Genomic DNA, 26,993 nt, shown 5'->3' on the forward strand with positions numbered 1-26,993 from the left:
CAGTAAATTAACAACACATTAATAAGTTATCTGAAGGAATTAAGTCCTGCTACCAGTGATATTCGAAAGCTTTATTAGTTTATTATTATTTTTATTACTCTTGTTGTGTCGTGTTAATATTGTCTTTTCAACTCTTGTGTGTGGGTGTGTGGGTGGGTGGTGGTGGGTAGATTATCACAATTATCTCAATTTAATAATTTAATCCCAACATTAAACTGTATATAATCCCCCCCCCCCCCCCCCCACCACACACACACACACACACACACACACACACACACACACACACACACACACACACACATTTCAGCTCTGTGTGGGAGTCTTGACCGCTGTTTTTCCAGTCTCAACAGTGTCTCTGCTCTCACTAACACCTCCTCAGACACCGTGGCGCACTCAGAGACGGAAGAAGGGGAATAATAATAATTCCGGTGTCACCAAATCATTATACTGTCGTCAGTGCAATAATTGCTTACAATTGAATTTTAGAAATAAAACAAGACAATTTTTCTCTCTTTTTTGGGGGCATTCACGTGGACTTGTTTTCATAACTCAACGGAGTTCATCTTTAAATTCGGCATATCTTACACACACAAACGATTATGCGTTCTAATATAATGTAAACTTTATTTGCTCTTTCACTCATGTATACCATGTTTCTGCATCACGATAAGCCACTGATGGCGGTAGTTAAACATATTAATCTGTCTGTAACAGACACCGAAACTTTCTTAAGATCATAACACACCTTAACTGTGTAAACCGTACTTATATATGAAGCATGTGTTTACCGATACTATGATTATTATTAATGACCAGATTCTTTTAACGGAGTTTGGTGGCAGCGTCTGCCGGGTACCGGAAGTGGCTCCGGCTAACTGTGAGCTAGCTTTACCCGGGATCCTTTGAATTTGCAAGCGTCAGTGTACGCAAAAGGGTTGGGCACGGAGTACAGTGAAAAGGAGGCATTTCGGAGTAGAAGTATGAGTGTTTTATATTTGTTTTATTTGATAAAGATTCAGGAAGTTTGAGGAAGTGCCTGGTTAAGATTTCCGTTAACACCCTAGCAGCGCTGCTAAGTTGAACTTTAACATCAGTGAGAAAACTTTTGCGACATTTGTGAGTACGTTGAGCCAGAAACATTTGTGTAGCACGTTATAAACTCTGTATAAACACTAAACTGTTGCTGTACGTATGGGGTTTAAATCTGCCATGTAACGGTCTGTTTAGTTTATTTTTTGTTCGACGTTTTTGGGGTTTTTTGCTGCATAGCTCAGAGCTCGGCTAAAGGCAAGCTAGCAAACAAACGCAGTCTAAAGAAAGCCCTTTACTGTCCCGTTTAAAGCGAAAACCGGCAAAGCTATCACTGACAACAACCTGACACATACTCCGCAAGGTGGTTAGCTTTCTAACGTCTCAAACAGCTGCTTTTGCACAGGTAGCTCCACGCCTACTTGTGGAAGGTTTAAATCACAGCTGGCATGGCTCTGATTGGGCATGTCAGCTGTGAATAAACAAATGCTGATAACAGTTTTAACACCTCTGTAAACATTTTAACCATTATTCCCTCGACGTTTAGCGATTTAAAATGTACTCTTCTTGTTTTTTGACAGCATGGAGTACAGCGGTCCATTGGGCCACTCTCTGTCACCAGAGTCCACGGTGACCTCCCTACTATCCAGTTCAGGTTACCTGAGGAGCAGCCTGCTGCCTCCTCAACACGACACCAGCTTCAGATACAAAGACAGAGTGGGTGGGATTACTTTCCACAGCAGGAATGGACAGAATGAAGAAATCTCCCTTTGTTATTTTATCTGTTTCTGGGTTCTGTTCTGGGTGTTATCAGGAGAGCTTCTCTCCTGACAAATGATGATGTTCTCTTTTTGATTGTGACAGAGTTTAAAATTGTTTCATTTTCCAGTAAAACATTGAGGAAAAACTGGTAAATTCAGAAAAAAATATGTGAATTTGTTTTAAAAGAAAAGAGTAAATTCATGTGAAGTTCATGAGGAAGTGTGTGAGAGGTGTATGAGAGATAACTCAAACATTTATGTGAGAGGGAAAACATTTTTAAAAAGTCTGAAATTTGTTGTTCTTTTCTTATCAAAAACTTTAGTGATGAGGATTTTAAAACAGGAAGCCTACACTACTGTCTGATTGCAGGAGTATGACTCGGCTTCGGCGGCTCTGGACGCTTACATCAAAGACTTTGAGAGGAGTCGTCAGAACCGCGACTCGTCGTTGACTGGAAAGCTGGTTCTGCCACAGAACCTACCCTCCACTCCGTGCAGGCACAGAGTGGGCACGCTCAGAAACAAAGATGGTAGGTCCTGCTGAGGGTCAGGTATCTTATAACGTTGATATATCTTGGTGCTTTTTATGTCTTCTGTGGTTTTATGTTATCTGAGTGATTCATCTACATTGCATTTTTCTCTTTTTGTTTCAGTTCTTAGGGAGCGTTTGACCGAGAGAGAGCTAGACTTCCTGAACCTCCCCGTGAGCCCCCTCCATCACCGCGTTAACTGGGACAGACACTCCATGACAACAGATGAACTGCTGTCCGTCCCTTTCGACGGCTCGATGCCCATCACCCACACCACCGCCTTCATCCAAGGTTTTTACACATTTCATACTCAACCTTTAAACTCTTAAACACGTGTTTGTACATTTTTTAGTTTTCTTTGATCTGTATGATGTCATTAAGAGTAGGGATCTGTGATTTCGTAGAGTCCAAGACTGAAAATGTGGAGCTGGAAGTAAATGCATCCCTCACCATTTTTCTCAGTCTGAAGTTTTTAAATGTGACAATCAAGAATCTGCTCTTATACCAGTTCATTAAAAACATCTACAATGTAGTCTTCATTCATGTCATTAAATCCACCACTTTTACCTAAAAACATCCTGGCATCTGCCTTTAAATGCATAACTTCTGCAGCTCAGACTCTATAATCAACATTAAATAATCCATAGATGATTCAGTAATAACAGAAGTGATGACTTTTGCCTCACTCCTCTCCTCTGCTGGTCCAGACCTCCTGTCCTGGCCTGCAGCCTCTCAGACCTGCCCCTCATCTACCTGTAGACTCCTCCACCATCACTCTCTTCCACCGACGACGTCCAGGAGCTCCAGGTTTGAACTGCTTCCTTTCTCGTTCAGATCGACCAGGCATATTTCCTGGTCGATCTGAGTTACAGGTTATTACTTTCCCCTCCTCCCTAGGTGCAGAGACAGGCCGAGGGCCGCCACTTTTAAACCAGGTGCTCACATCAGCAGTTTTAAGGTGACCCTCACTGTCTTTTCTGGATTATTCTGAGACTGTAGCAGTGTCATAAACACAGTTGCTTCCCCTTTTCAGCGATCAGAGCAGGCCCCGGTATCCTCGTCGCTCCACCTCCCTCACTGGTTCACCAGTAACAAGGCTGACTTGGACTGTTCGGGAATCACCAGTGTGCCCGACCTGAAGTACCCAGCATGGCTCCAGGGGTGTGACCTCAGCGAGCCGCCTGCACAGTCAGATCTGTGGGACGACCACGGTAGCTTCCTCGACTACATATGCACAAACCTTCCAAGATGTCATAGTATTTCATCATCATTTAACAGATTGTGATTATTAATGTTAAAGATAAATCTATTAATAGGTTATTCTTTATTATTTTATATTAAGCAGCCCATCAGTGTGTAGAGTCATAAATATGAGCTTTTAAAACTGATCTAGTGAGGGGAAATGTTGAATTTGATATTGGACTGGGTGGGTGGAGTCTATCCCAGGGAAGTAATTTCACCATTAAACTATGACTATTTTCTGTTTATTTGAAAGGGTCATATTTGTTTTTTCCAGACGTTCTCCCACCTGGATCTCCCAGAACCAGAGCTCCATCCTGGGTAGCAGACCTGGAGAAAGATGAAGATCCTGACCAGACACCTGCAGAGGTAAGAGAAGCAGCTGCAGCGCAACTGTCAGTTGTATGGTCCTGCTGCTCTCGTTGTTCATGAAGACTGTAGAGCTTCTGTGGAACTGTGCTTTCCTCTGGACTCTTTGTGTGTTAAAGAACGCCTTATGATGTGGTCAAGTGCTCTAAATAAACCACATTCTGTCACATGTGTGTCCCAAAGGCAGAAAAAGAGCTTCATCGGTCAGTTGATGAAGTAATAGGTTTTCTCTGTGTGTGCTTAGGTTGGCAGCCAGCAGGCGCTCAGAGACCTGAGGCTTCAGTTTGCTGAACAGATTTCTTTGCTCACTACAGAGAGGAAGAGCTCAGACGTTGTGATGAACATGTACCAAGGTAAAAACACAAGTCTTTGAGTATGTAATGTTAAAAATTCGAGGTGTAAACAAAATAGGTCCGGAATTGTTCTCTGTAAATCACCACAAACATAACTTTCCGATCTCTATTCGTGTGACTTTCAGAAAATATAAATTAAAGTTAAAGTACAGTTAAAGGTTTACTGCTTTGACGCACAAAAGAGACCCAGTGACCATCACAGAGGCAAATCAGGGTTCCTGCAGGTCATTAAAAAGTTTAAAATCATGTAAAGCAAAGAGTTAAAATGACTGGGCTTCTTTGCTTGGGCTGATGGATAGATGGACTAATAACAGACAATACTCAGCTCTGAAAAACAAACTAATCCTAGAGTCGACGAAAAAAATACATTACATTGGATTATTGCACTGTTGAATATTGTTTAGTCATTCTTTACTCATTGATTGCATATCACGGAAGGCCATAATCACAATGACATCACTAACTGGGTTTGGATTCTGTATTCTGAAGGTGTTATTGCTTCAGATGCCAACATATTGTCTTTAGAGCCTGAAGTCACCACATTTCAGATATCAGTGTATGAGTGCATCACACACACTGACGGAGATGGCTGCTAATTAGTGCCAAGTAACACCCAAATTCAATTCTTCACTCACCTTCACTAGACCCCAGTGTTCTTAGACAATCTGTTCATACAATTAACTGCACAGCAGCCATATTAGATGCTCCAAAAGGCTCCAGCAGCACAAACAGGGTTCAGATGTTCAGGTCAGAGAACTGTTGGGGACTGACTCAATTCTGGAACTTGGGACTAAACAGAGATCTAAAACTAGCAGCTGTACAGAACGTGGTCAAGAGGTACAAGAGAAGATCCTCTTGAACATGAGACTGGCCAAATTCAATTCATATAGTCTTATTTTCTTATTTTTCCCCTTTCAACCACACCTCCTATGACAACCTTTCACTCTTTTAAACTTTTCTCTTTTTTGTTGTTGTTTTTGTTCTTTGCTAAACTTGTTTCTGATGTGTGTTCCCACCTGTCAGACAACAGGATCGAGTCTCTGATCCAGAAGGCGGACCAGGTGTTAAACTCTCTGTCTCGGAGTTCTGGACAAGCAGAGAGTCCTGCAGATCCAGGTAAAACCGGGATTCATTCAAAGGAGCAGGAAGTCTTTTACACTGAATAACACTTATACCAAAGTTTTTGTTGTTGTTGTTTTTTAAAGCACAGCTGTGTCTGGTTCTCGTTGTGACTGTTTAAGCAGACTTTAACTTATTACCAACAAGCTGGAAATGAAGCAGGTATCCGATCAGTTCTTTGTTTCTGTTGTTGTCAGTGAGTCCTGTGAAAACTGAGGAGCTGCTGCACCATTCTCCCTCACACTGTCCTCTGTGAGTAAGACTCATTTACACTTCTGGTGTGTTATGATCTGCTGCAACTCCACGCAGACTCATATATGTGGTGGCATTTTAACCCTGCAGAGACTCAGCAACAGGAGGCTGCACAGAGGAGCTGACTGACAGGGGAGCAGAGGTAGGTTTACTGTCATGTTCTACAATGTCAGCTAATTGTGTGATTTTCATTTATTCTCGTCTCCTGAGTGATGCCCAGATGTGAAACACATTAACCTTTCAGGTCAGTGGACAAGGCCTCCTACTGCAGTGAGCCTGTTTGACTCACTACAGTAGTTTTTCTTTGTATTCACATTAGACTGGTTGAATTTAAAGGCTTTTTAGGCAATATTATTTTTTTCTTTTTAAACACAATAATTTACCTATTAAATATACGTTTAGCACTGGGGGTCTTATAAAGTAAATTCTGAATTTCTGTTTTGGATGGGTTGTAAATATTTTTCGTCACATAACTATGAGAACTTATTCATATTCCATCATTGGCACAATTTGTGTCTCTAAATATGTGATTTTTTTCTACCAAATGAAACTGTAATATTTCAAAAGTTGTGGCCCTTCTCATGTAAAAAGTAGTTGTGTTGATTGCTTCGGTTTTATTGTAATAACTTGAGCTAACTTGTGTAATTTTGTAATAAACAAGTATCACATAATCTGTATACAGTATTAGCTTGTGCTCATTGTGTCCCACTGTTATTCAGTTGATTCGCTGGTGTGATCATATATGTGTTGCAGAATGTTTGTGATAGCCTATTGGGTTTTTACAAACCAGATCAGCCCAGTTGTCAGGTTTTTTTTTCCTAAGGCTGAACAAATGAGTGCTAGTCAACTCAGTTGAAGGCCTTCTCTACATCTACTGGCAAAACAGTTGTTTCTGAAGCTAGTGTTGTTTGTAATATCCCCCTTTTGTTTGTGCTCTCCCAGGATTTGAGTCATGAAAACAGCATCTGGAAGCAGCCTGGTCCGGTGGAGGCTCTGAAACAGATGCTGTTCAGACTGCAGGCTGTGGAGGCGGAGCTTCAGCGACAACAGCAGCCACCAGCAGCTCTGACTCTCTCAGAGTGGCTGCTGACATCAGCAACACAGGTACAAGGAGCCAGGCTGGCTTGATACAGATCTTTAGAAAAAGTGGATAATAAAATGCTAATCTGTGTCTGAGTTTAACGTTTAAGGAAACAAGATTTAAATTATTAAGAGTCTGTTTGTGTTGCAGTGGTCTGTTGGTAACGCAGAGCTGCAGGAGCTGCAAGAGCTTCAGAGTTTTCCTGGTAGACCATCACTAGAGAGGTAACTGACTCCGATCAAGTTATTTATCCCTTTAGAAAGAATGTGGAGACTGGACTGATAACCTGTGCTTACAGTTTAAAGACAACTGCATCAAAGACACCACTTTTGCTTCAGGCAAAAATTAAAAGCATTATTTTACTCAAAACGTCACTAGAAACTATGTCAAGAAATCAAATGCCATCCTGTCTTGTAAGGCAAAGGGGGGTCCACACAGGAAACAACTAGCAATGATGTGGCAGCCAGCAACTAGAAACTCAGTGACATTTAGTAACTCATAGTGAGTATGGGCCGAATAACCACTGGTGATGCAAAGCAATACTACTACTACTGATGATGATGATGATGATGATAATAATAAATTAAAATGTATTTTTGAAAACTCCAAGATAAGTCCTTTTGTTCTACTTTCAGATTTTAGATAAAAGACAGTCAGCTTCTGGGTGTGAATCCTGCGTTTTTCCCATGGCCAGCAGGGGGCAACATCTATGGCTGTTGAAACAAGTCAGAGTCTGTAGAAGTCTATGAGAAAGTGACCCAACATCTTACTTGACCTGTTACCTTAAGCTGGGCAAACACTGTGGGATTTTGCGTTATTCAGCTCCTGCTCAAACTGCACGACTGACTCGCAGGGGTTAGAAGTTCGTAGGTCACGTTGCAGGGTCTCTATGCTCTATGCTCTGATGCGACCTGAGTGCTTACACTGTGCGTCCATAATATGAAGGTTATAACAGAAAATCTGTCGCTCACTCTCCCTCTCTGTCTTTCACTCACACAGACACGCACACCACCACCGTCAACTTTGCTAAATTGCTAATGAAAAACATTGATAAGGCAGCTGGGATTGATCAGCAATGTCCATCCAATTATTTTCACGGTTGTTGTGGTCGTGATAATTTTGTGAGGCCACATCGAAAAGGCTCGGATGAGCTTTCCAAAGTTCTACAAGTTGTGCCTCCATCGCTTGTATCCAGATCACACGCTGCACTGCTGTGCTACTCCGTCTTTTCACTTTCATTTCTGTGTTTGTGCGTGCGCAGTGTGAGAGGCTGCGGTGACACCCTCACGACGGCCGACAGGATTTCAAACAGGTTTGATTTTCTTACGACCAAGCGATTGATTATTTGGGAGCTGGTCGTGAGGTGTTAATCGCTTCTGTTACCCCACGTATACTACGCGATGCACGACACACGATGAAGGCGAAACTCGGGCCGATCCCCAAAACGGTTGCACGACTGAAAAATCGGCTCAAAATGAGCCAAAAATCGCACCGTGTCTGCCCAGCATTAGTAAACACTTTCACGATGAGTTTATGGTCTCTGTTGCTAGTTTAAAGTCTTACTGAGTCAAATGTGATTATTAGGGCTGTGTGATATGACCAAAATCTCATATCCCGATATAAGACATCTATCATTCCGATAACGATATAAATCACAAAAATGTAACATTTTCTGTAAATTCTGTGAATCTCGGGCAGCTCGACTTGCATGAAGTGTTTTCAGCTGGGCGTCATGTACCTGGAGTTATGACTTTTAGCCGATGCATGAATTTATACATTTTTAGACATAAGTTGTAACGGCCGCGTTTTCTTTGTGAGTATTTATTACATGGCGTGCTGCGGGGAAAAGCCTGTTCTAACGTTTGAGTCTAAGGTTTATTTTTTAGCACCTGGCGGCTCTTTTTTGCTTCTCATCCGTAAACACTCCATACTCTTTCACGGGATTTAGTTTATTTTGAAAAGTCTCAACAGGATCTTGAGCTTTATTGTGGAAAGGTTAATATGCAAAACAAACAAGCGGATGGCGGAGCCACGCCATTGTTTTACCGTCGTGGTTGCTAACGACAACGTGTAAAAACAGTCGCTTGTCCGTCCGTAGTGTGGTTATATTAAATATAAGGGAAAGAGAGAACTTTAACAAATTAATATAACCACTACAATGACCATCAAAACGATGAAAAAATATTGCCGTAAACATTATATTTTTCCGCAATATGAAACGATAGACGTTTTTATATCGTCACCCGATATATATCGTTATATCGAACAGCCCTAGTGATTATTACATTTGAAGTAAAAGAAGGATCATAAAACAGGATGTAAGTTAGTGACTGACAAGTCATCCGGTGTCCTTCAGAGCCCTCAGTTCTCATGTTGGCATTCAGAAAGCTGAGGTGGTGGTGGCTCACAGTCCCGAGAAACAGAGTCCTCATCCATGGAGAACACACCTGCACTTTCATTCCCATAGGGTCTCCTCTTCCTCATCCTCACCCTCTTCTTCTAAGCCCAATAGTTCAAAAACAAGATTTCAAAAACTTGGGTGACATTAAACGCATCTTCATCCACCACCACAGTATGTACATCAGTTTGACTCCAGTTTAGGGTGAGTAAAGCATGCATGTTTTTCCTCCTCAGAGCTCTGCATCATCTGAACCGCCTGAAGATGCTGGTGGAAGAACCCAGACAGAAACACAGAGCGACAGAGGAAGAGAAGGACGACGACGAGGGGCGCTACTCGTCCTCATCTGTCGACAGACTGGTCTGTTCTCAGCAGGAACCCTCCAGAAACTGAACATTCAAAGGAAGCTCGCTGTGCCAAAAGCCTCAATAGTATCTGCACTGTGTTTGTGTATTTTTTTTATAAGAAAGTGCAATTTTTTAAACACTAATACAACTCAGTTTAAACTATACCCTAAACCTTTAGAGTCAGGAAGTTTCCTGGACTGTTCTCTTTCTCAGACTCTGAGGAAGAGTCAGAACACAGCGATAATTTAAAAGAAGAGAAGAAAACGTGAAGGACAGACTCCGAGACGAGAAAAACATGCCACATCTTTTATATTTTGAATGTGTCTCAGGGGTTTGTGAATGCAACAGTATGGATGGATGGGCTTGATGCTTGTTGGTGCACAGACCGTTTTGTATTGATGGGTTTCATTCTGTTTGTAGACAGACTGTTGGTGCCATAAAGATTTACACACACTCATTCCTGTTGAAAATGAAGAGGTTACCGGGCAGTGTTCAGCCAGAGGGAAGAAAGATCATCAGTGCTGTTGTCAGTGATAGCTTTTCAGTTCCTTGCAGGTAAAACTACAATAAATTGCTTTTGCTGTAGAAAAGATGTACACGTGGAAGCACAACGTGTACTACTGTGACAATCCAGTCCGATTTTCTGAAGACTCAAGACTCGTGGATTGAAAATTGAAGTATTGAGCCATGGGTTGGGGGGACCAGGGTGTTCAGATGTCTATCTTTATCTGGGACTGCACAGCATTTTTTATCAGGGAACGTTAAAAGTCACCAAAATTAACAACCTTTGCTGATTTTGTCGAATATCATAGAAACTAACAAAAAAAGAAGCAGAAAGATTTGAAGAAATGTTTTTTGTCTCTTTTGCTTGAGTTGTTGTTTTTTTGTTGGGTTTTTTTTGCAGAGGGAGGAAAAAGTTTGTGACACGGTAAATGTGTGTCGTAACTGAATAAAAATTACAATTGTCAGATATGGCTTTTTTTTTAAAAAGGATGCCAATTTGTAGCTCCACCCAAATGGAAACCCAAAAACTGTTAGCAGACAGAAGAAGAGCTGGGAAAAAAGCATAAATGAAGACTGTCACATGAGACCATGAGACTTACTCTCTCTATATATATATACATGCTAAATGATACTCTGATAACATTCAATTGATTGTATTTGTAAGTCAGATAAAGACCATTTCACTCAGAGTTGTTCTTCATACATCTTCAGGTTCAGGTTACCATAAGTAGATTTGTTCTGCAGCTGTGAGTCATCCGTCCTCACATGCACACTCAATACAGCCATAACAGACAAAAAATGTACATAATACAAAAAAAAAAAAAAAAGATCAGCACATTTGAATCTGACAGTAAAACTAGGGGACGATCATTTAGAAAATTATCATTTTTCAACTAAAGGATGAAACCATCAGGAAAGACGCAAAGGTCAGAGCAGGAGTAATGCAATTTTCCCATGGACTAACAATCAGACTTTATTTATTGATCAGAGGAGTTGCCCCCTGCTAGGTCATTAGAAAGAATGCAGGTTCATAGTACTGCATCAGTTTCACTTTTCAAACATCAAAGACATGAAACCAGATGGTGTTTCCTCCATCCTCAGGATGACAGGACTCATACTGGCACAGAGGAACTTTAACCCTCTGATGCAGGAAGTATTTTTATTCACCTCGGGGTGAAGAAGACACTTGATGTTAAATGTTTAATGTGTGCTTCTAGCTGCTTGTCTTTGCACAGCTCTCATTAAACATGTTTTGGTTTACAACCTCCATGGTGTCACTTCTTTGATTAATACAACTAAAAGTTCACGTCAATCTCAGATATCGATCACTACTCAATCAGAAATCTTATGTTACGACCAGATGTTAACCCTCCCATCACTCCCTGCCGAGATCACAGTCTCCCCCTTGTGGTCAAAGGTCACACTCTGCACACTGTCCCTGTGGCCCTCCAAGCTGCTCACACTGCCAGAGTCTACCTCCACCAGTTTCACCAAACCGTCGCTGCTGGCAACCGCCAGCATCTTCCCTGAGTGGTTAAACGCCACTTGGTTGGCACTAAGCGGCCCGGTGTCTCCAGCGGCCATCGGCGATGTGGGTTTTCTCATGTCCCACGTGTTGACGATGCCAGAAGAGTCACAGGAGGCCACCATGCTGGTCGCTGAGCTGAAGGCAGCATGGTTGCAGGGGTGATAATGTCCAAGAAAGGTGGTGGTGCAGACACCTAGCCTGGCATCCCACAGGGCGATGGTTTTGTCAGCGGAACAGGTGAGGAGGAGGTTGGAGGAAGGTAGGAAGCAGACGCTGTTGACGGAGGCGGTGTGTTGGCGCAGTGTGAGGCGACAGCGCTGGCTGTTCAGGTCCCACAGCTTGGCGGTTCTGTCAGCAGAGCAGGAGGCCAGGAAGTGACCACATGAGTGAAAGGAGCATGCCCAGGTGGGCTGGGCATGGCCAGAGAGCATCAGTACACAGTAGCCACGAGAGAAGTCCCAGAGCCGCACCTGCAGGAAGAAGTACACATCTGTAACCAATGAGGTGGGTTTATTCTGTGTTGTCATCAGGACCAACTTACTGTCATGTCTCCGCTGGTTGTCGCTAATTTTGATCCATCAGGGTGAAAGCTACAACCGGACAGCCAATCAGAGTGACCCTCACCAGTCAGCAGCATCTCACCCACCTGGCAACACAGTAGGTGACATCACACGTCAGTGCATCATCCAATCAGAGTGACCCTCACATGTCACCTCCCCACCTCCTCTTAGAGCTTTCACCTCCTCTCACCTTTTCTCTTTCTTCTGGGAGAACCCACAATCTCCAGGTGCTGTCATCACTGGCCGAGACAAGGATCAGTTTTCTTGGATGCAGGTCGATGCAGCTGATTGGCTGCTGATGCGCTCTTATAGAGCATGCGAGGCTGAAAGATGCGAAGCTTTTGTGAGAGTTCATTTGTTCCAGGTAGGCCCTTGGGAGCCCACTGCAGGGGGGGAACTCCGAGTCCTTCAGGCGTGCAGTGGTCTTTGCTGGTGGTTTCTCCTTCCTCCTCTCCTCCTTCACCTGCGCTGGTGTAGGGTCTGTGGTGCTTTGCAGTCTCTCTCTGTGGAAGCTGAGGAGCATCTTCTGCCTGACAGCTGTTTGGTATTTCTCCTCCAGCTGCCTGAGCACGGGGTCGTACGACTGCAGATGTTTCTTCAGTTGTTTGAAGTCCTCTGTGAGCCTCCTTTTGTCCTCGGAGACTCGCCGGTGCTGCAGCCGGTGAAAGTCCCGCTCCCTCTGTATCCTCACTAGGCTCGCTCCTGCACCCAGCACCTCCTCCCTGAGCAGCTCCGTCTCTGCGCGCACCGCCTCCAGCTCGCTCTGGAGGAGGCGTCGGTGTGTGAGAGCATCGGGGATGAAGTAGACCCCCGGGGCCGCCGTGGCTACGGTGTTCAGGGTGTCTGTGAGGCGCCTGAGCGCCGAGCCGTACCACTCCACCTCGAAGCGGCTCAGAGTCCGCGTCAGGCCGGCTCTGCGCAAGAAGTTCCTCAGGAAGTCGTCCACCGCCTCGGGGATGTTAGACAGAGTTTGCGCTTGTGGCGGTTCAGAATTTCTCTTGGGAGCTGCTGAGGAGGAGAGAGCCTCCTCAGACTTCTCCTCCTCTTCGTCCTCCTCAGCACTGCTCCTCTCCTCCACTTCCTCCGCTCCTCGTCTTGTGTCTGACATTTTCTCCCCTTCGCCTCGGAGCTTATTGTTTACGCGTTGCTATGGTATTAGCTCTGCGTTGCTTAGCGTGTTACCACGGTAACCGCGTGACCCCCTGCGTATGCGTTTGCTTAATAGGTTTTGTGGTTATTAAAATGCATACATATTTTACATTTTAAATGTTTTTAATTATTTGTTTTCATGCTTTCGTTTTTATTTCCTGTTTTTCCTTCAAGTGTTCTCCCTCTCTCTCTCTCTCTCTCTCTCTCTCTCTCTCTCTCTCTATATATATATATATATATTTTTAAAATATATATATTTTTAAATATTGTAAAATATTGATTATACAAATATTACTTTCTCATCATAACGGTGTACATTTAAGAGGAAAAAAATGTAACTTACAGAGGTTATAAAGAAAAAGTCCTAAATTTTCACTTTAAAGTCATACGTTTGTAGTAATTTTCGGATATTAAAGACACATATATACAAGACGAAATAACTGTGATTTTATTTTTCAGTTGCTTTTAACACTTTTAACAGCTGTCTTTTTACTCCAGCACGTACACCACTTTTAACTACTAGAAGGGGTGAGATTTAGAGAGGAAAACACACACAAAAATGCTACATTCTTTGTAACATTTTTGCAGGTAACAGCTGGTATATCCGGCACAGGTGTATTGAGACGTGCTGACCGATAGAGGGCGCGCAGGATGCGCAGTGTGTGGCTGCGTTATACGTTAGCTCATCACATGACTGTCAGGAGGAAAAATAGAGCAGGAAGAGAGTTTTCTTTCTCTTTGTTGTTGTAAACATTTAGTTTTCACAATAAGACGGAAGAGCAGCTTTGTGCTCTGAAGATTCATGGATCTAAAAAAGTGCAATTCTGTTTCTGGGTGGTGACGGTTCACTTTCATGGTGCTGAAACCAAAGAAAAGACCAAGCCAAACTTCGCCTTAAATTTGCTTCATTTAAAATAATCTGGATTCTCCTCCGAGGTACGTAAATGTTAAGACGTGATTTTATGATTTATTATGTTATAGCATAATGAATGTTAATTCTGCCTGCATTTGGCCTGTTTAATGTGAGAGATTTTGTGTAATAGTGATTGTAACGTGTTCCAGTCGATTGTTCTGGTGGCACACTTGATGCTAAAATGAAGCTAACTGCAGTTCCTGTGTCTCTTCAGATTTACAATAATACATTTTCTGAAATCAGTCAATGTTGACATCGTTTGATGTTTGCTGGGATGGATTGTGAATCTGAGTTTAAACTTACATTTGCCGTGTGTACCAATTAAAGAGATTTTCAAATAGAGTCTGGCCGAAGTGTTTTTAGCAACAAAAAGCGGTGGAGGAAATCCAAATAAAACGGTTACATTTACAAAAATGATACTTTATATTCTGCTTCAGACTTTTAAGGATCTAAAGTACACTTTCTTTTTTCTTTTTTATAACTATCGACGTCCCGCTGTGGATGCATAACGGTGATCTAATGTTGTTTTAAGTTAGCGGTCAGTGCATGAAGAGGAAGTGTTTTAGGTGAATTATTGCTAATGGAGTGAACGCTACTGAAGTTTAAAAAGAAATTGAGCAATATTACCTTTTACCTTCTTCATCCTTTAGTTGAGAAAAGTGACATTAAGTGGGTTAGATTGTCATGTTAATATTGTGATGTCAGTGTTTTGAAGTCTGTTAAATAATCGCTGACATACAGTAACTAAATACATTTACTCAAGTAGCTCTGCCTGTTTCACAGCTCAAAATAATCCTTTTTTAATTTTACTGTCTACTGTTTCATGTCACTTGTCTCAAACAACCTGCTTTAGCTCCTCCTACTTTAAGCCATCTTTCTTCTGATTGGCTGTCTTCTGTAAACAGAAATTCTGTGGCGAGATGACTAGAAATAAGGAAAATAGGTCCGCTTAATCTACTAAAATGTGTAGGAACTTTATACTGAGTAGCGGTGAAAAAGAGAACATTCTGTCTGCTTAAAATAATGTGCGGAAACTTTAAGGTGGTCTGAATCCTTTCTTCATCTACCTTATTTCTAAACATTTTCATGCAGTGATGTTTATAGACTTTTATTCTGAAGAAAATGTATCTGCACACTTAGTAACCTCAGTATTAGCAGAGGTTGTAAACTAATGTACCAAAAATAGCCCCCTTCAGGCACCCCCCCCCCCCCCCCCCCCCCCCCCCTGCAAAAAAAAAAAAAAAGAAATCCCTGTGCACCTGTGCAGGTGCATGATCAGTTTCCTGGCTGGCTGACAGGCCACAAATGGTTCCTTCCTCTCACCCTCAGCACTGGAGCTCCATAAAATTATGTGCCGAGAGCAGGACTGTTCTCAAATAATAATGCATCTGCCCACTGGTATGAAATCAACCACCTTTCACCTGGTATAAGGAGAGCAACTTTGAGCTGAACTCAGGAAACCGAGGGGACCATGAAAAAACAGCAGAGTATTATTCTACCCTCTCAGTATAAATCAGGCCTAGGTAGAGAAAGTGGATAACTTCAAGTAACACCCTGCTGAAGAAATCCCATCAAGGCTTCTACAACCTCATGCGATTAAAGTACTTCAAACTCCTGCTCAGGGCGCTTAGGAATCTCTGCACTTCTGGGAAGGGTGCATCATTCCCTGGGCATGACCACTTATCCATCAGGAGGGTAGTTGATTCAGCTGAGAGAAGAGGATGTGTACTTCAGATGATGCAGCTCTAGAGCCGAGAGGATCGCGGGAGATTCTTCCAGCCACCCTAACAGCTGACTGCCATTGGGGAGACACTACTGTGTGCTGTTTATATGCTGCCAGCACAGAAACAATATGGAGAAGCTTTGATCTTCATGCCATCAGACTGCTAAAGCCCACACCACCCACTACCTACACATTACTCAGCTACTCGGTGAGATCAATGGTTTGAATGTCTGTCAGCTAATATTAAAAGAAAAAGTTGATTGGAATTCTTGTGTTTATGTCTTCTTCTTTATTTGTGTACAGCCAGAGTGCTGGATATTATACTTGTATAAATGTGTATGTAAGAAATAATCTTAAAACCTGAAGTTAAATGTCTCTGTCTTTATACTTTCAAAGAACCAAATGACTACAGTAGACACAAACTGAATAATCATAATAAACGCTGACTTGTTCCCTGTAGGGTCAGAGGTCACCATGGGCTCTGCAGTAGAAAGGACAGATGAGCATGTGAGGGAGTATCTGATCTACCGTGGCTTCACCAACACTCTGAAACATCTGGACAACGACATAAAAGCTGACAAGGAGAAAGGCTTCAGGGTATGGCTGGCAGAAACGTTGTTTGATGTATTTCTGTTTCCTCACAGCCTCACAGTAAAATAGTCACATCATCTGGAAGTTGGAGAAAGGAGCTTGCAATGGTGTGAAGGGTTAACGAAAAAAGCTGCTATTTCAGGTTTTTGAAGACGTTTCTTCTTTCAGCAGAAAAAGGACACTGAATAACTTTTCATTATTTTTGTGCTGTGCAGGTGGATAAAATCATCGATCAGCTGCAGCAGTTTGTCCAGAGCTTTGACCTGGCTGGTCTGAAGGAATATTGGCTCTACCTGGATAAACGTCTGTTCAGCAGACTCGAGGATGTTTACAGATCCACCGTCAACAAGCTGAGGATCAGCCTGTACAGATACTACATCATCAACACCGTGCAGGTATCACCTCATGGAGAAATCAGACATCCTGCTGCGTGTTTCTGAAACAAAGATTTAAAAATCTATCTCGTCCTTCCAGAAAGGAAACCTGGAGAAGACTCAGGAGTTTTTCCAGAAGCAGGCGTCAGAGCTGCAGGGTCAGGCTGAGTGGCGTGATTGGTTCATCCTGCCATTTATCTCCTCCCCTGAGCAGAACTCCGCCTTCTGTCAGTACTTCTCCCGCCAGTGGTCTGACACCTTCCTGGTTTCACTGCATAACTTCCTGTCGGTGCTCTTCCAGTGTATGCATATCCTTGAGTTTGAAACACACAGCCAGCCTTAATATTCAACATGCTCTGACAATTTAGAGGCGGCCGCACTGATCTGCTGGAATTCAGTTTTCAGTCCTTAACTTGTTTCCCACCTCAGCCTGTCCTCCTCAGCTTCGATGCTGAAGTCCAGAAGATGACCTGCCTGATGGAGGAGAACGAACAGCTCCGTCAGCTGGTGAGAGAGTGCATTTCATTTTAAATTAAATCAATTTTGCATGAATAATGCAAATGTAGATTTGTTCAAAAAAGCTACAACTGATCCCGTCGTTTACTTTTAATCACCCGCCATGCAAATTAAGTCTCATTATTTAGCTTAAAAATTAATTTCAATGGGTTTCCAAAAGTTCTGTTTACTAATTAAAATCAAATCAAATCCTATTAATTCTCACTGTATTAATCCCATGATTTGGCCACCACTCCGTGCCACTTTATTAGGTACACCGTACTCCATTGAACCCCCTTTTGCCTTCAGAATCACTTAAATTCTTCATGGAATATTTGACAAATGTCCTCTGTTAGGTGGATATCAAGTGACTGTGGAGGCCATTTAGTATAGTGAACTCATTGTCCTGTTAAAGAAATCAGTTTGAGATGATTTGAACTTTGGAACATAGCAAATTGTCCCAAAACATCAATTGTAAAATGTTACATTGTGCTTGCGGAAATGGTTGACAGCAATGCTCAGGTAGACTGTGACATTTAGTTGTTACTCATTGGGCCAAAAGTGTGCCTAGAAAATAATCTCCACACCTTCCTATCGGCTTGATGTAGCTGAGGCACTGACCTAAGCAAGACATTTCGATTGAGAAAAGCCACTCAGAGGATATTTTCTACTCTTCATCCCATTCTCTGTAAACCCTAGAGATAGAGGTTGCGTGGGAAAATCGCAGTAGATCAACCTGGCACCACCAACCACGCCACATTCAGAGTCAGTTAAATCCCATTTGTTCCTGATTCCGATGCTTTGTTTGAACTTCTGCCGGTCGTCTTGACCGTGTCTACGTGCTTAATTGCACTGAGTCGCTGCCATGTGATTGGTTTATTCCATTTTTGAACTAACAAAAAGTTGGACACTAGTACTTAAAAACATAGACTAAGTGTAAAAGTTTTTTCATGAAACAAAGTTTTAAAATGTGATGTGCTCCATGCTAAGCTGTAGTCAGGGTAGACGTCTGACCTGTCTGCTGTATCTTCGCCAGCTGTTCGCCCTGCAGACGGAGAGCCGGGATCAGAGGGATAGAGATGAGATGATCCACCACAAGCTGCCGACATACGTCCAGAACATGGACCGACTGGGAGACACTGAGCTGTGAGAGACTAACATCACTGTCTTTACTGATGACTAACCACAGCAAAGATGGCTGCCATTCTGTCCATTTTTAAACACTGCCAACATCATGATGCTTTTAACCATCAATAGTCAGCTCATTTCTAAAATTAATGCCATGCTTTAGTATTTTTATGGAAAAACTGGCGTATTGTGCTTGTATTTATCACTTTGAAACTCTTAATGTGTTTTGTGCTGTGAGTTGCAGATGGCAGCCATCTTAAACCTTAAAATATTAATCAAGATTTTTATCCATTGCAGCTTTGTGGTTTCGTTTGTTTTTATTTTGTTTTCTTAAGTTACATTTTAACACAAAGCACAGAATGAACATGGACTGATGTTAGCATGGTTCAGGCCTAAATGACAACTAAGGTTGTTGCACTTTTTGTGACAGTATTTATTTAATAAATGACGTAACCTCATATTTTCATATTCAGGCACTTTAAATCAAACAAAACTGAGTTATTTTATATTTATCCATATAAAAAAACTATTTAAAACCATATTTTAGCTAACGTATTGTTGCCAAAAATGCCAAAATATTTATGCTGTTGCAGTATTTAAACTGTGTGCTGTAATGCGGTTGATGTTTCACAATAAACAATTCACCTGATGAATTGTTCCATTGAGCCATTTTTTTTTTTTTTTTTTTTTTTTTTTTTTGTTAAACTTCCAGGCGATCGATAGACCGGGCCAGCAAATACACTTCCCCAATAAACTTTAAAATACTCTAAAAAAATGTGATTGACAGAAGTATCTTTTAAGAAGTTAGTTAAAGCTCCTCATCTGGATCGTTGACGGGGCTTGAATCGATGTTGGACCCGATCTGAAATGGACCCAGAAAAAACCCAAACTCAACACACTTTTTATTTTAATGGATGCTAAGAGGTTAGTTGGCTGATGATGGCTGATGATAAGGCAACCTAACTTTTGCAGTAAGTGTTGTTAGACAATTACACATTCATTATTTCCTCTTCAAATGAATAATTCAATGCATGATGGTGATAAACCACACCCACCAAGTATTATACACAAAAATGGTCTTGACAACAAACACATGGTGACCCATTTGGTTCTGAAGTGGACTGAAGAAGACCTCTAACAAGAAGCCCTTGGATCCATTCATTTTCTTCTGCTTATCCAGTTCAAGGTCGTGGCTGTGCTAAAGCCTGTCCCAGCTGCCATAGTGCCACAGGGCAAGAGGTGGGGTTAACTCTGGAAAGGCAGCCAGACTGTCCCAGGACCAACACAGAGAGACGGACAACAATTCATACTCACATTCATACCTAAGGTTTTTGCATTACCAATTAACCTAATTCCATGCATGTTTTTGGACTCCAGGAGGAAGCCAGAATTCCTGGAGAAAACCCACGCAGATACTGGAAGAACATATAAACTGGAACTCCGCACAGAAAGCCTGCAACCAGATGGTGGATTTGAACCCAGGGCGTTCTTGCTGTGAGGCAGCAGTGCTAACCGGTGAAGCAAAATCCTCGTGGTTCTGAAGTGGATTTATGAAGACTTTTACCAGGGAGCACTGACTTGATTTTCTACTTTTTTGGAGTAACTAAAATACAGTAGACCCAAAAAGATCTTGACCAGAGATCACTGATAACAAAGCCACGATACCCCACTTGATTCTGAGTAACTGAGAAGCCTGGGGACCAATAAAGATCTCTACCAGGAAGCAAAGGAGCCCTGGCAACAAAGACTATGTCTCCCACCTATTCACAGGAAGAAGCAACACATCTTTGGCTGAGGATCTCAGACTGCACATAGGTTTTTGGGCCAACCCCCCCTTCCTCAAAAAAAGCTACTTTCGTCTGTGCCCTTGTCAGAAGAGGTCACCACAGCTCTGCATCTTTGATTTGGCAGTTTTATGTTGGATTCCCTTACTGAAACAAGGGGATTTGTGTCTCAATACACTAAAATCTCACGCACGGTTATGAAGAGAATTAGAAAAATTCTTCAAAATTGAAAAACCAACTGGTAAGCATAGTAGTAAGGGTAGAAAAAAAGAAGTTTTTTAGGCAGTCAAAAGTCTAACCTTATTTTTTACTTACTGAAAATATAAAAGTTTTAATGACCTAAGTATCTTTGATAGTGATTGGTCCATTTATAGAGGTCTCTTTTGGAAAGTCATAGCAAGACTGGACAGAAATGGCCTGTCACACCTTTGTTTTGATATGGTGCAAACAGTGTTGTTGCTTCATAGTGAGAACTGCTCTATAAGTCCAATGAACAGCAACCGGCGAACCAGCAGCACGGTCATTGAAACCCCACGAACTATTGATGCTCATGGGGTCGAAAGGCTTGCTGGCAAAGAGCTACAAATCATTGAAGACCTTGATGCTACTTTTTGTCAGAAAGTGTCAGAACACACATAGTGCAGCTCTACTTGTTGAAAATGGACGTGTATAGCTGTAGACCAGTCAGTTTACACATGTGGACACCTGTCCACCAGCGAATGTTCACCCAACTGGACAAGTGAGCAGTGCAAAAGGATAAATGCCAGATGCATGTTCATCATATGCTTAAAAAGGAAGAGATGGCAATTATGTGATCAAGACAAGTCGGCATAGCCAGTATGATATCTTGGGTTCTGGTGTTTATTGTGCTCACTTTAACTATCCAAAAATTGTCGCAAAACTCATACCCTTTCATGGCAATGGCATTTGCTGATAGCTGTGGTCTCTTTGCTTGGATTCACTGTAGTAGTATGCTGTTTTAAAACTTCCTTTCTTTTATTCTCTTTGTAGGGACTTAGTGACGAGCCAGCGAGCTGTCAGCACTGCCACCACCCCTACCAGAAACTTCTTCTCAACATTCCTACCACAAGGCAGACGAGCCCCAGGGAAACCAATGCAAGCCATCTCTGGGTCCTCACCAAGCCAGGCAGCAATGGGCAGGAAGGACCCACTAAGTAATCAGGTGAGCACAAGGAATTGCCAAATTCACAGATTTAAAAAAAGACCTTGACTCACAGACTGGATGGTTGTTTATTTAACAAAATTGGGTTTTTTGCAACTAGTGAGTCAGAGACAGGTCATCTTATGTTCAAAAGCTGATGATTGTATATGGAAAGTGAAAGACCCTTCGCTTTAGAAATTTGGTACTTGGGACAGTATACCTTCTTCTGAGTTACCATCTCATCAGGAAGATGATAAAGACTAACAAACCCTAATAAAGAAATGTCTCCAACTAGTTGGACTTTGATGCTAGTTTCTAATGTTGGCCTAGCAGTCTACATAGTCAAATGTATGGGGTATCTGGTTGTTGTTATGGGCTATTTGGCAACATGTACAACTGTTGTAAGAGCTTGGATTGTATTGTCAGTAACAAGTCAGACTTGTTCCTGTTGGAACTTAGTTGGGGAGATTTGGACACCTCTTATGTGAGGTGTGTCAGGCACACACAGGAGACTCCCAACACAGATCCAGGACACACCAGAGAGGTCAAGTCTTTTAATTGGCTTGGGAAGATACAAAAAAAGCTGAAGTCAGGAGTAAGGGAGGCCTAGGCATCTTTGCTTATACTACCAATGTGATCTGGACCCAGATTAGTGATAGAAAATGGATAGGAAATGGCAAAGATTCATGATGTACAATGGGCGGTAACCAACCTGTCCAATAAGAGATGTCTGTTAAGGACTCTGCAGCAGACTAAACTTCACACTGATTCAGGATCGAGGCTTGATTGGGTTCATTGGGTGTGTCCATTAGTATAATAAATATTGGGTAATGAATTTGATATTTTAATTATTTTCTACCACAAAGTTTGAAAATCATTCCCTCAGAGAGTAATAGCAAGCTGCACTCGTGTTCCAGTTTTCTACATCTACGGTTGTAATCATTTCCATCTTTTTTAGCCTGTGAAATCTAAAGAAGCAGGCCAAGTTAAGGAGGTGAAGCCAGCATCTACCCAGTCATCAACCAGTGAACCAGTGAGCTCCCAGTCCCAGCTGTCTACAAACCAGTCAGGGAACCAGAATTCGAGACACAAAAGAATCCAAGATCATGAGAAGGAGAGGAAGGAGCTTTTCTCCAAACCACCACCACAGGTATAGTTGCATCCTTTAGATATGCAACAAATGCGATGCCCTTAGTCTTACCTTACCTGTGGAGGTAAAGGTCAGCTATGTTCAAACAGTTTTGCGAGTGGTCAACCTGCACTTTGAATTAGTATGCTGGAAGACAATAATTTTTTGGTCTGGTGAGCCCTTTCATGTGTTATCTTCAGACATCAGAGAAGAAAGGGGAGCTGGGGGAGGTGGAGCCTCCCATTGAGTCCTCAAGTGAACCTACCGATTCCTCAAACAGCAGAAGCTGCGGTGCAAGCCAAGAGGAACCTCCCTTCATTAAACTCAGCCAGGAGGAGTACGGAGAACACCACTCATCCATCATGCACTGCAGGTCTGTCTGTCACAATTCACCCACTTTAAGGATAAAAACAAAAACTCAGCCTTAATTAGTTTTTTTTTCTTTCTGTTGCCCTTCGCTTGTTTTCAAGGGTTGACTGTTCTGGTCGCCGTGTCGCTAGCTTGGATGTTGACGGAGTCATCAAGGTAAACCTGCATTTCATAGTCTTCAAGCTACGGTATTCTAACAGCATATACTGACAGGAAAACTCATGAAAGACTTCTTCCTCTGCCCCTCCTACTCCGTCAGGTGTGGTCGTTCAACCCCATCATGCAGACCAAAGCCACCATCATGTCCAAATCTCCTCTAATGTCTCTGGAGTGGGCCACCAAACCAGACCGACTGGTAGCAGTGTTTACTTTCAGATACATTGATTTTATAAATATTCTGATAAGGTAACATTTTACCATGCACTAGGTCACCAATGATCCACCTAACGTTACGGTTAGGATTTCGTTACTTGTTTTCAGACAGTTGTCTCTAGTGCAATGCATACAGAACAATTGCACTGCCAAAATTAATTTGCAAGACTTAATTTGAAAGGTAAAATCTCTTAGTTCCTTGATATTTGCCTATTTAGCACTAGTCAAAACAAAAACCCAACCCTAAGCCTAAACCCCAAGGTTGCTTGTGACCTAGTTGATACACCAAACACATCTGTCCAACAGTAAAATGTATGTTTGCATGTGTGTGTGATCAGTTGTTATTAGGCAGCGGCGTTGGCACAGTACGGTTGTATGATACGGAAGCCAAGAAGAATCTCTATGAGATGAACATCGACGAGGCTCATCCACGGTAAACCTGCACCCTGGAGCTCCTCACTAACATAATTAGGACCAATTTCTGCCTCTTTGTTGGCTTTGTATTGCATGAAAGTGCCTCCTTGCTGAGACAAAAAAAGTGTCTAAAAGCTGCAGCTCAGGAACTCAGAAGTTTTTATGGAGCGCTAAACTGAAAATCTGATCCAAACGTGGTTATGTTTCAGTATCAGTAATGTTGTTATGTGCCAAAATTAATGTTAACCCATCCGATAGTGATGGAGCTAAAATGGGCGGTGCTCTTTTATTTTATTACATTATAATTACATTACAAATTGAATGGAACTACGTCCATAAACTAGATTTACTGTGTCTTCAACAGTCGAGGTCATCTCCATATGAGAATGTATTTTTCTGCCTTTCAGTATCTTGTCTTTAGCCTGCAGCCCCAGCGGTTCATCATTCGTCTGTTCAGCTGCAGCTCACAGTCGATCTGGAAGTGGCGAGTCTGCTCCTCGACTTCCCATAACGGTGTCTGGTCAGCTGCTGCTATGGGACACCAAGACTGTCAAACAGCAGGTGGTTAACTGATCATTTAGCTAATATGTCTGCACATCAGTCCAAGACCAGGAACAGGAACCACTGGGTTTAAAGAATGTGTATTTAAAACCCCAGCTGTAGCAGAAAACTGGAGCAATATAAACTCCAACTGCACAGACTGAGTCAAGGCGTCCAGTTCAGGTAGCTGACGTGAAGCCTCAGGGAGCTAGCAGCTCAGAGGGCAACCATGTGTTAATCAAAGTGGCCACACCCTTAATTTTAAGCTGCAATGGGGGTCAAAATGGTTTATGTATAAACACATTCATACACAGTAGTGTTATGACCTTTAGAGGCAAAACTGCTTTTTAGCAGGCTGTAAATGTATTTATTTCTCCTGTAAAGCTGGACGTTTTACGCCAAAAAGGTTCTATGGCAGGGGTGGCAAACTCCAGGCCTCGAGAGCCGGTGTACTGCAGGTTTTAGATGTGTCCTTGATCCATCACAGCTGATTTAAATCGCTAAATTACCTCCCCAACATGTCTTGAAGTTCTCCAGAAGCTCGGTAATTAACTAATCATTTGATTCAGGTGTGTTGACCCAGGGTGTTATCTAAAACCTGCAGGACATTGGCTCTCGAGGCCTGGAGTTTGCTACCCCTGGTCTATGGGACTGATTCACTGCTAGAGTGAGCCTCCAGTGGACATGATTAGAGCTGCAGTTTTTGGCACTTCAGCCCTATAGGTGCTGCTTAAACTGTGTTTGCACATTTTAAACAGGCTACCTGACTGCTCTGGCAAACCTGAAACCTGTTTCCAAGAAAGGTTTGGGTATTAACTCAACTTTTCCTCTGTTATGTGCCTGCCTATGAGCTCCAATTCAGTTTCCTTGACAGTTACAGTTAAAATAGTTAAACTGCTCTTTTTATTTCCTGCCTGTAGCATAATGTTCTGACTTTCTGTCTTTCAGCTCCAGTTCTCTTTGGAGCCAGAACCAGTAGCCATAAACTGCACAGCCTTCAATCACAATGGAAACCTGCTGGTGACTGGAGCCGCTGACGGAGTCATCAGACTGTTTGGTCTGCGTTCATACTCGATTCATCCAAAGATTATTTTCAAGGAGGATTAATCTGTGGCCTCTTTGCTGTCACTTACCAAAACCCAAGTAAGTTAAATACATTTCTGTCCTCTGTCTTCTGTAGATATGCAGCGGTATGAGAGCGCGATGAGCTGGAGAGCTCATGATGGGGAAGTTTACAGTGTGGAGTTCAGCTATGATGAAAATACCGTCTTCAGCATCGGAGAAGATGGCAAGGTGCGTGAAAGCCAGAACTAGTGTAGCTCCGTCTGTTCTCCTTATGTTACTCAGGAAAGTCAAGAAAGTGTGTGTGTGTGTGTGTGTGTGTGTGTGTGTGTGTGTGTGTGTGTGTGTGTGTGTGTGTGTGTGTGTGTGTGTGTGTGTGTGTGTGCGCATGCAGTTTATCCAGTGGAACATCCATCGCTGTGGGGTTAAGCAGTCGGAGCAGATTTTACCTCAGGACGCCACCGGGCCCTTCGTCCTGTCGGGGTACAGCGGCTACAAACAAGTAAGCAGACCTGCTGGTTAATTTTCAAGACAGCACTTCATTTGATTTCATGACCAAAGCTCGCTAGAAAACATTGAATTCTACAAAGCAAATTAAACTCTGTTCATAAGAAAACATTTTTTATAGTTCAAAGAAGTAAAATCACCAAAGTAAACAATTTGGGGTGCTTTTTTCTAACTTGGTGATATAATTCTTGTTCAGGTTCAAGTCCCTCGAGGTCGACTCTTCACGTTTGACTCTGAAGGTCAACACGTCCTGACCTGTTCTAGCTCCGGTGGACTCATATACAGAGTGAGTACACCTTCATGTCTGTCTGTAAGTAAGTAAGCAAGCATTCTTTAATGCTTTAAATGTGTTTTGTATTTTAAAAAATTTCCTGGTCCCCTCTCTTCCAGCTGGCCAGTGGGGAGTCAGCTCTGGAGAGGGTGCTGTCACTGGGGGGGCATAAAGCACCAGTGGTGACCGTCGACTGGTGCTCAGCAGTGGACTGCGGCACCTGCCTGACAGCCTCCATGGACGGGAAAATCAAACTGAGCACGCTTCTAGCACAGAAGTCCTGACTGGGGACCTAACGGAGGTCCTCTGTTCTTGTGTGTCTGTGCAGAGATGAAAGGAAGACTCGAGGAATGTTTCATGATACAAACAAACCTGTTTTTAAATCAAATTAGGATTAAAATCTCACTGAAGGTTCCACCGTAGAGCTCGTTTCTTTTGTTAAAGCTGTATTTGTTGGTGTTTTCAGGCCTTTGGGGAGAAGAAAAACTCCTCAGCAGTCTCACAGACACTCAGCAGCATTTGAAGTGTTTGAGTCAACAGCACCTCGACCTCTTTCAGGTACTTGAAGTCGTTTCATGGAGAATTGAATACACCTTTCTAAAATGTCTTCAAGAACCTAAACAAGAAGTCCAGTTGCTTTCATCTCAAGACCTTTAGACTGCAATGATCTGGATGAGTGAGAGACGCCACTTGGATTGATTGGAATAAGAAACGTCCAAGTTTTTCTTATACGAGCCAAAATGTTACAAGTAAATATTTGGAGGATCACTCTGGGTTTTTATTCCCTTAACCTAAACCAAATAAATAAAATAATAATAGAATAAAATAAAAAAGGTAATAAAGTAAAAGAAAAAGACCTATCACAAGAGAAACTGTACACTGAATTTGTTTTATCCTGTATTATGTTTGATTTCATTCTTACAGATGTGTAGTGTAA

At 42.4% G+C, this 26,993-nt stretch overlaps 3 protein-coding genes across 8 annotated transcripts; 2 read left to right on the plus strand and 1 right to left on the minus strand.

Annotated features, from left to right (window-relative positions):
- The first annotated feature begins 840 nt into the window (after positions 1-840).
- On the plus strand, positions 841-10,449 carry c7h18orf54 (chromosome 7 C18orf54 homolog). Of its 5 annotated transcripts, none has more exons than XM_026174549.2 (15): positions 841-981; positions 1,614-1,749; positions 2,164-2,323; positions 2,447-2,614; positions 3,031-3,130; positions 3,221-3,281; positions 3,357-3,534; positions 3,840-3,931; positions 4,176-4,284; positions 5,308-5,400; positions 5,601-5,655; positions 5,746-5,797; positions 6,598-6,759; positions 6,887-6,960; positions 9,371-10,449. In XM_026174549.2, the coding sequence occupies exons 2-15, from the start codon at positions 1,615-1,617 to the stop codon at positions 9,525-9,527; spliced, it is 1,596 nt and encodes a 531-aa protein (XP_026030334.2). In that variant the 5' UTR covers positions 841-981; position 1,614; the 3' UTR covers positions 9,528-10,449. The 5 variants fall into 5 exon arrangements, with proteins under 5 accessions (XP_026030334.2, XP_026030338.2, XP_026030337.2 ...); XM_026174553.2 differs by having other exon boundaries at positions 939-1,119; XM_026174552.2 differs by lacking the exon at positions 841-981 and adding an exon at positions 983-1,123.
- Positions 10,450-10,622: 173 nt separating this feature from the next.
- Positions 10,623-13,310, minus strand: spag16 (sperm associated antigen 16). Its single transcript, XM_026174546.2, has 3 exons — positions 12,264-13,310; positions 12,055-12,159; positions 10,623-11,983 (listed from the first exon to the last, which is right to left on the minus strand). The coding sequence occupies exons 1-3, from the start codon at positions 13,179-13,181 to the stop codon at positions 11,336-11,338; spliced, it is 1,671 nt and encodes a 556-aa protein (XP_026030331.1). The 5' UTR covers positions 13,182-13,310; the 3' UTR covers positions 10,623-11,335.
- Positions 13,311-13,870: 560 nt separating this feature from the next.
- Positions 13,871-26,471, plus strand: wdr91 (WD repeat domain 91). Of its 2 annotated transcripts, XM_080303639.1 has the most exons (19): positions 13,889-14,158; positions 15,758-16,066; positions 16,319-16,455; positions 16,665-16,844; positions 16,924-17,130; positions 17,247-17,330; positions 18,355-18,464; positions 21,242-21,413; positions 22,351-22,542; positions 22,722-22,894; positions 22,992-23,046; positions 23,150-23,245; positions 23,601-23,695; positions 24,084-24,237; positions 25,165-25,273; positions 25,397-25,509; positions 25,673-25,780; positions 25,982-26,071; positions 26,176-26,471. In XM_080303639.1, the coding sequence occupies exons 3-19, from the start codon at positions 16,333-16,335 to the stop codon at positions 26,338-26,340; spliced, it is 2,226 nt and encodes a 741-aa protein (XP_080159765.1). In that variant the 5' UTR covers positions 13,889-14,158; positions 15,758-16,066; positions 16,319-16,332; the 3' UTR covers positions 26,341-26,471. The 2 variants fall into 2 exon arrangements, with proteins under 2 accessions (XP_080159764.1, XP_080159765.1); XM_080303638.1 differs by lacking the exon at positions 15,758-16,066 and having other exon boundaries at positions 13,871-14,158.
- The last annotated feature ends 522 nt before the right edge of the window (positions 26,472-26,993 follow it).

Source organism: Astatotilapia calliptera, chromosome 7 (assembly GCF_964374335.1).
Source record: "Astatotilapia calliptera chromosome 7, fAstCal68.1, whole genome shotgun sequence".
Classification (NCBI taxonomy): Eukaryota; Metazoa; Chordata; class Actinopteri; order Cichliformes; family Cichlidae; genus Astatotilapia; species Astatotilapia calliptera.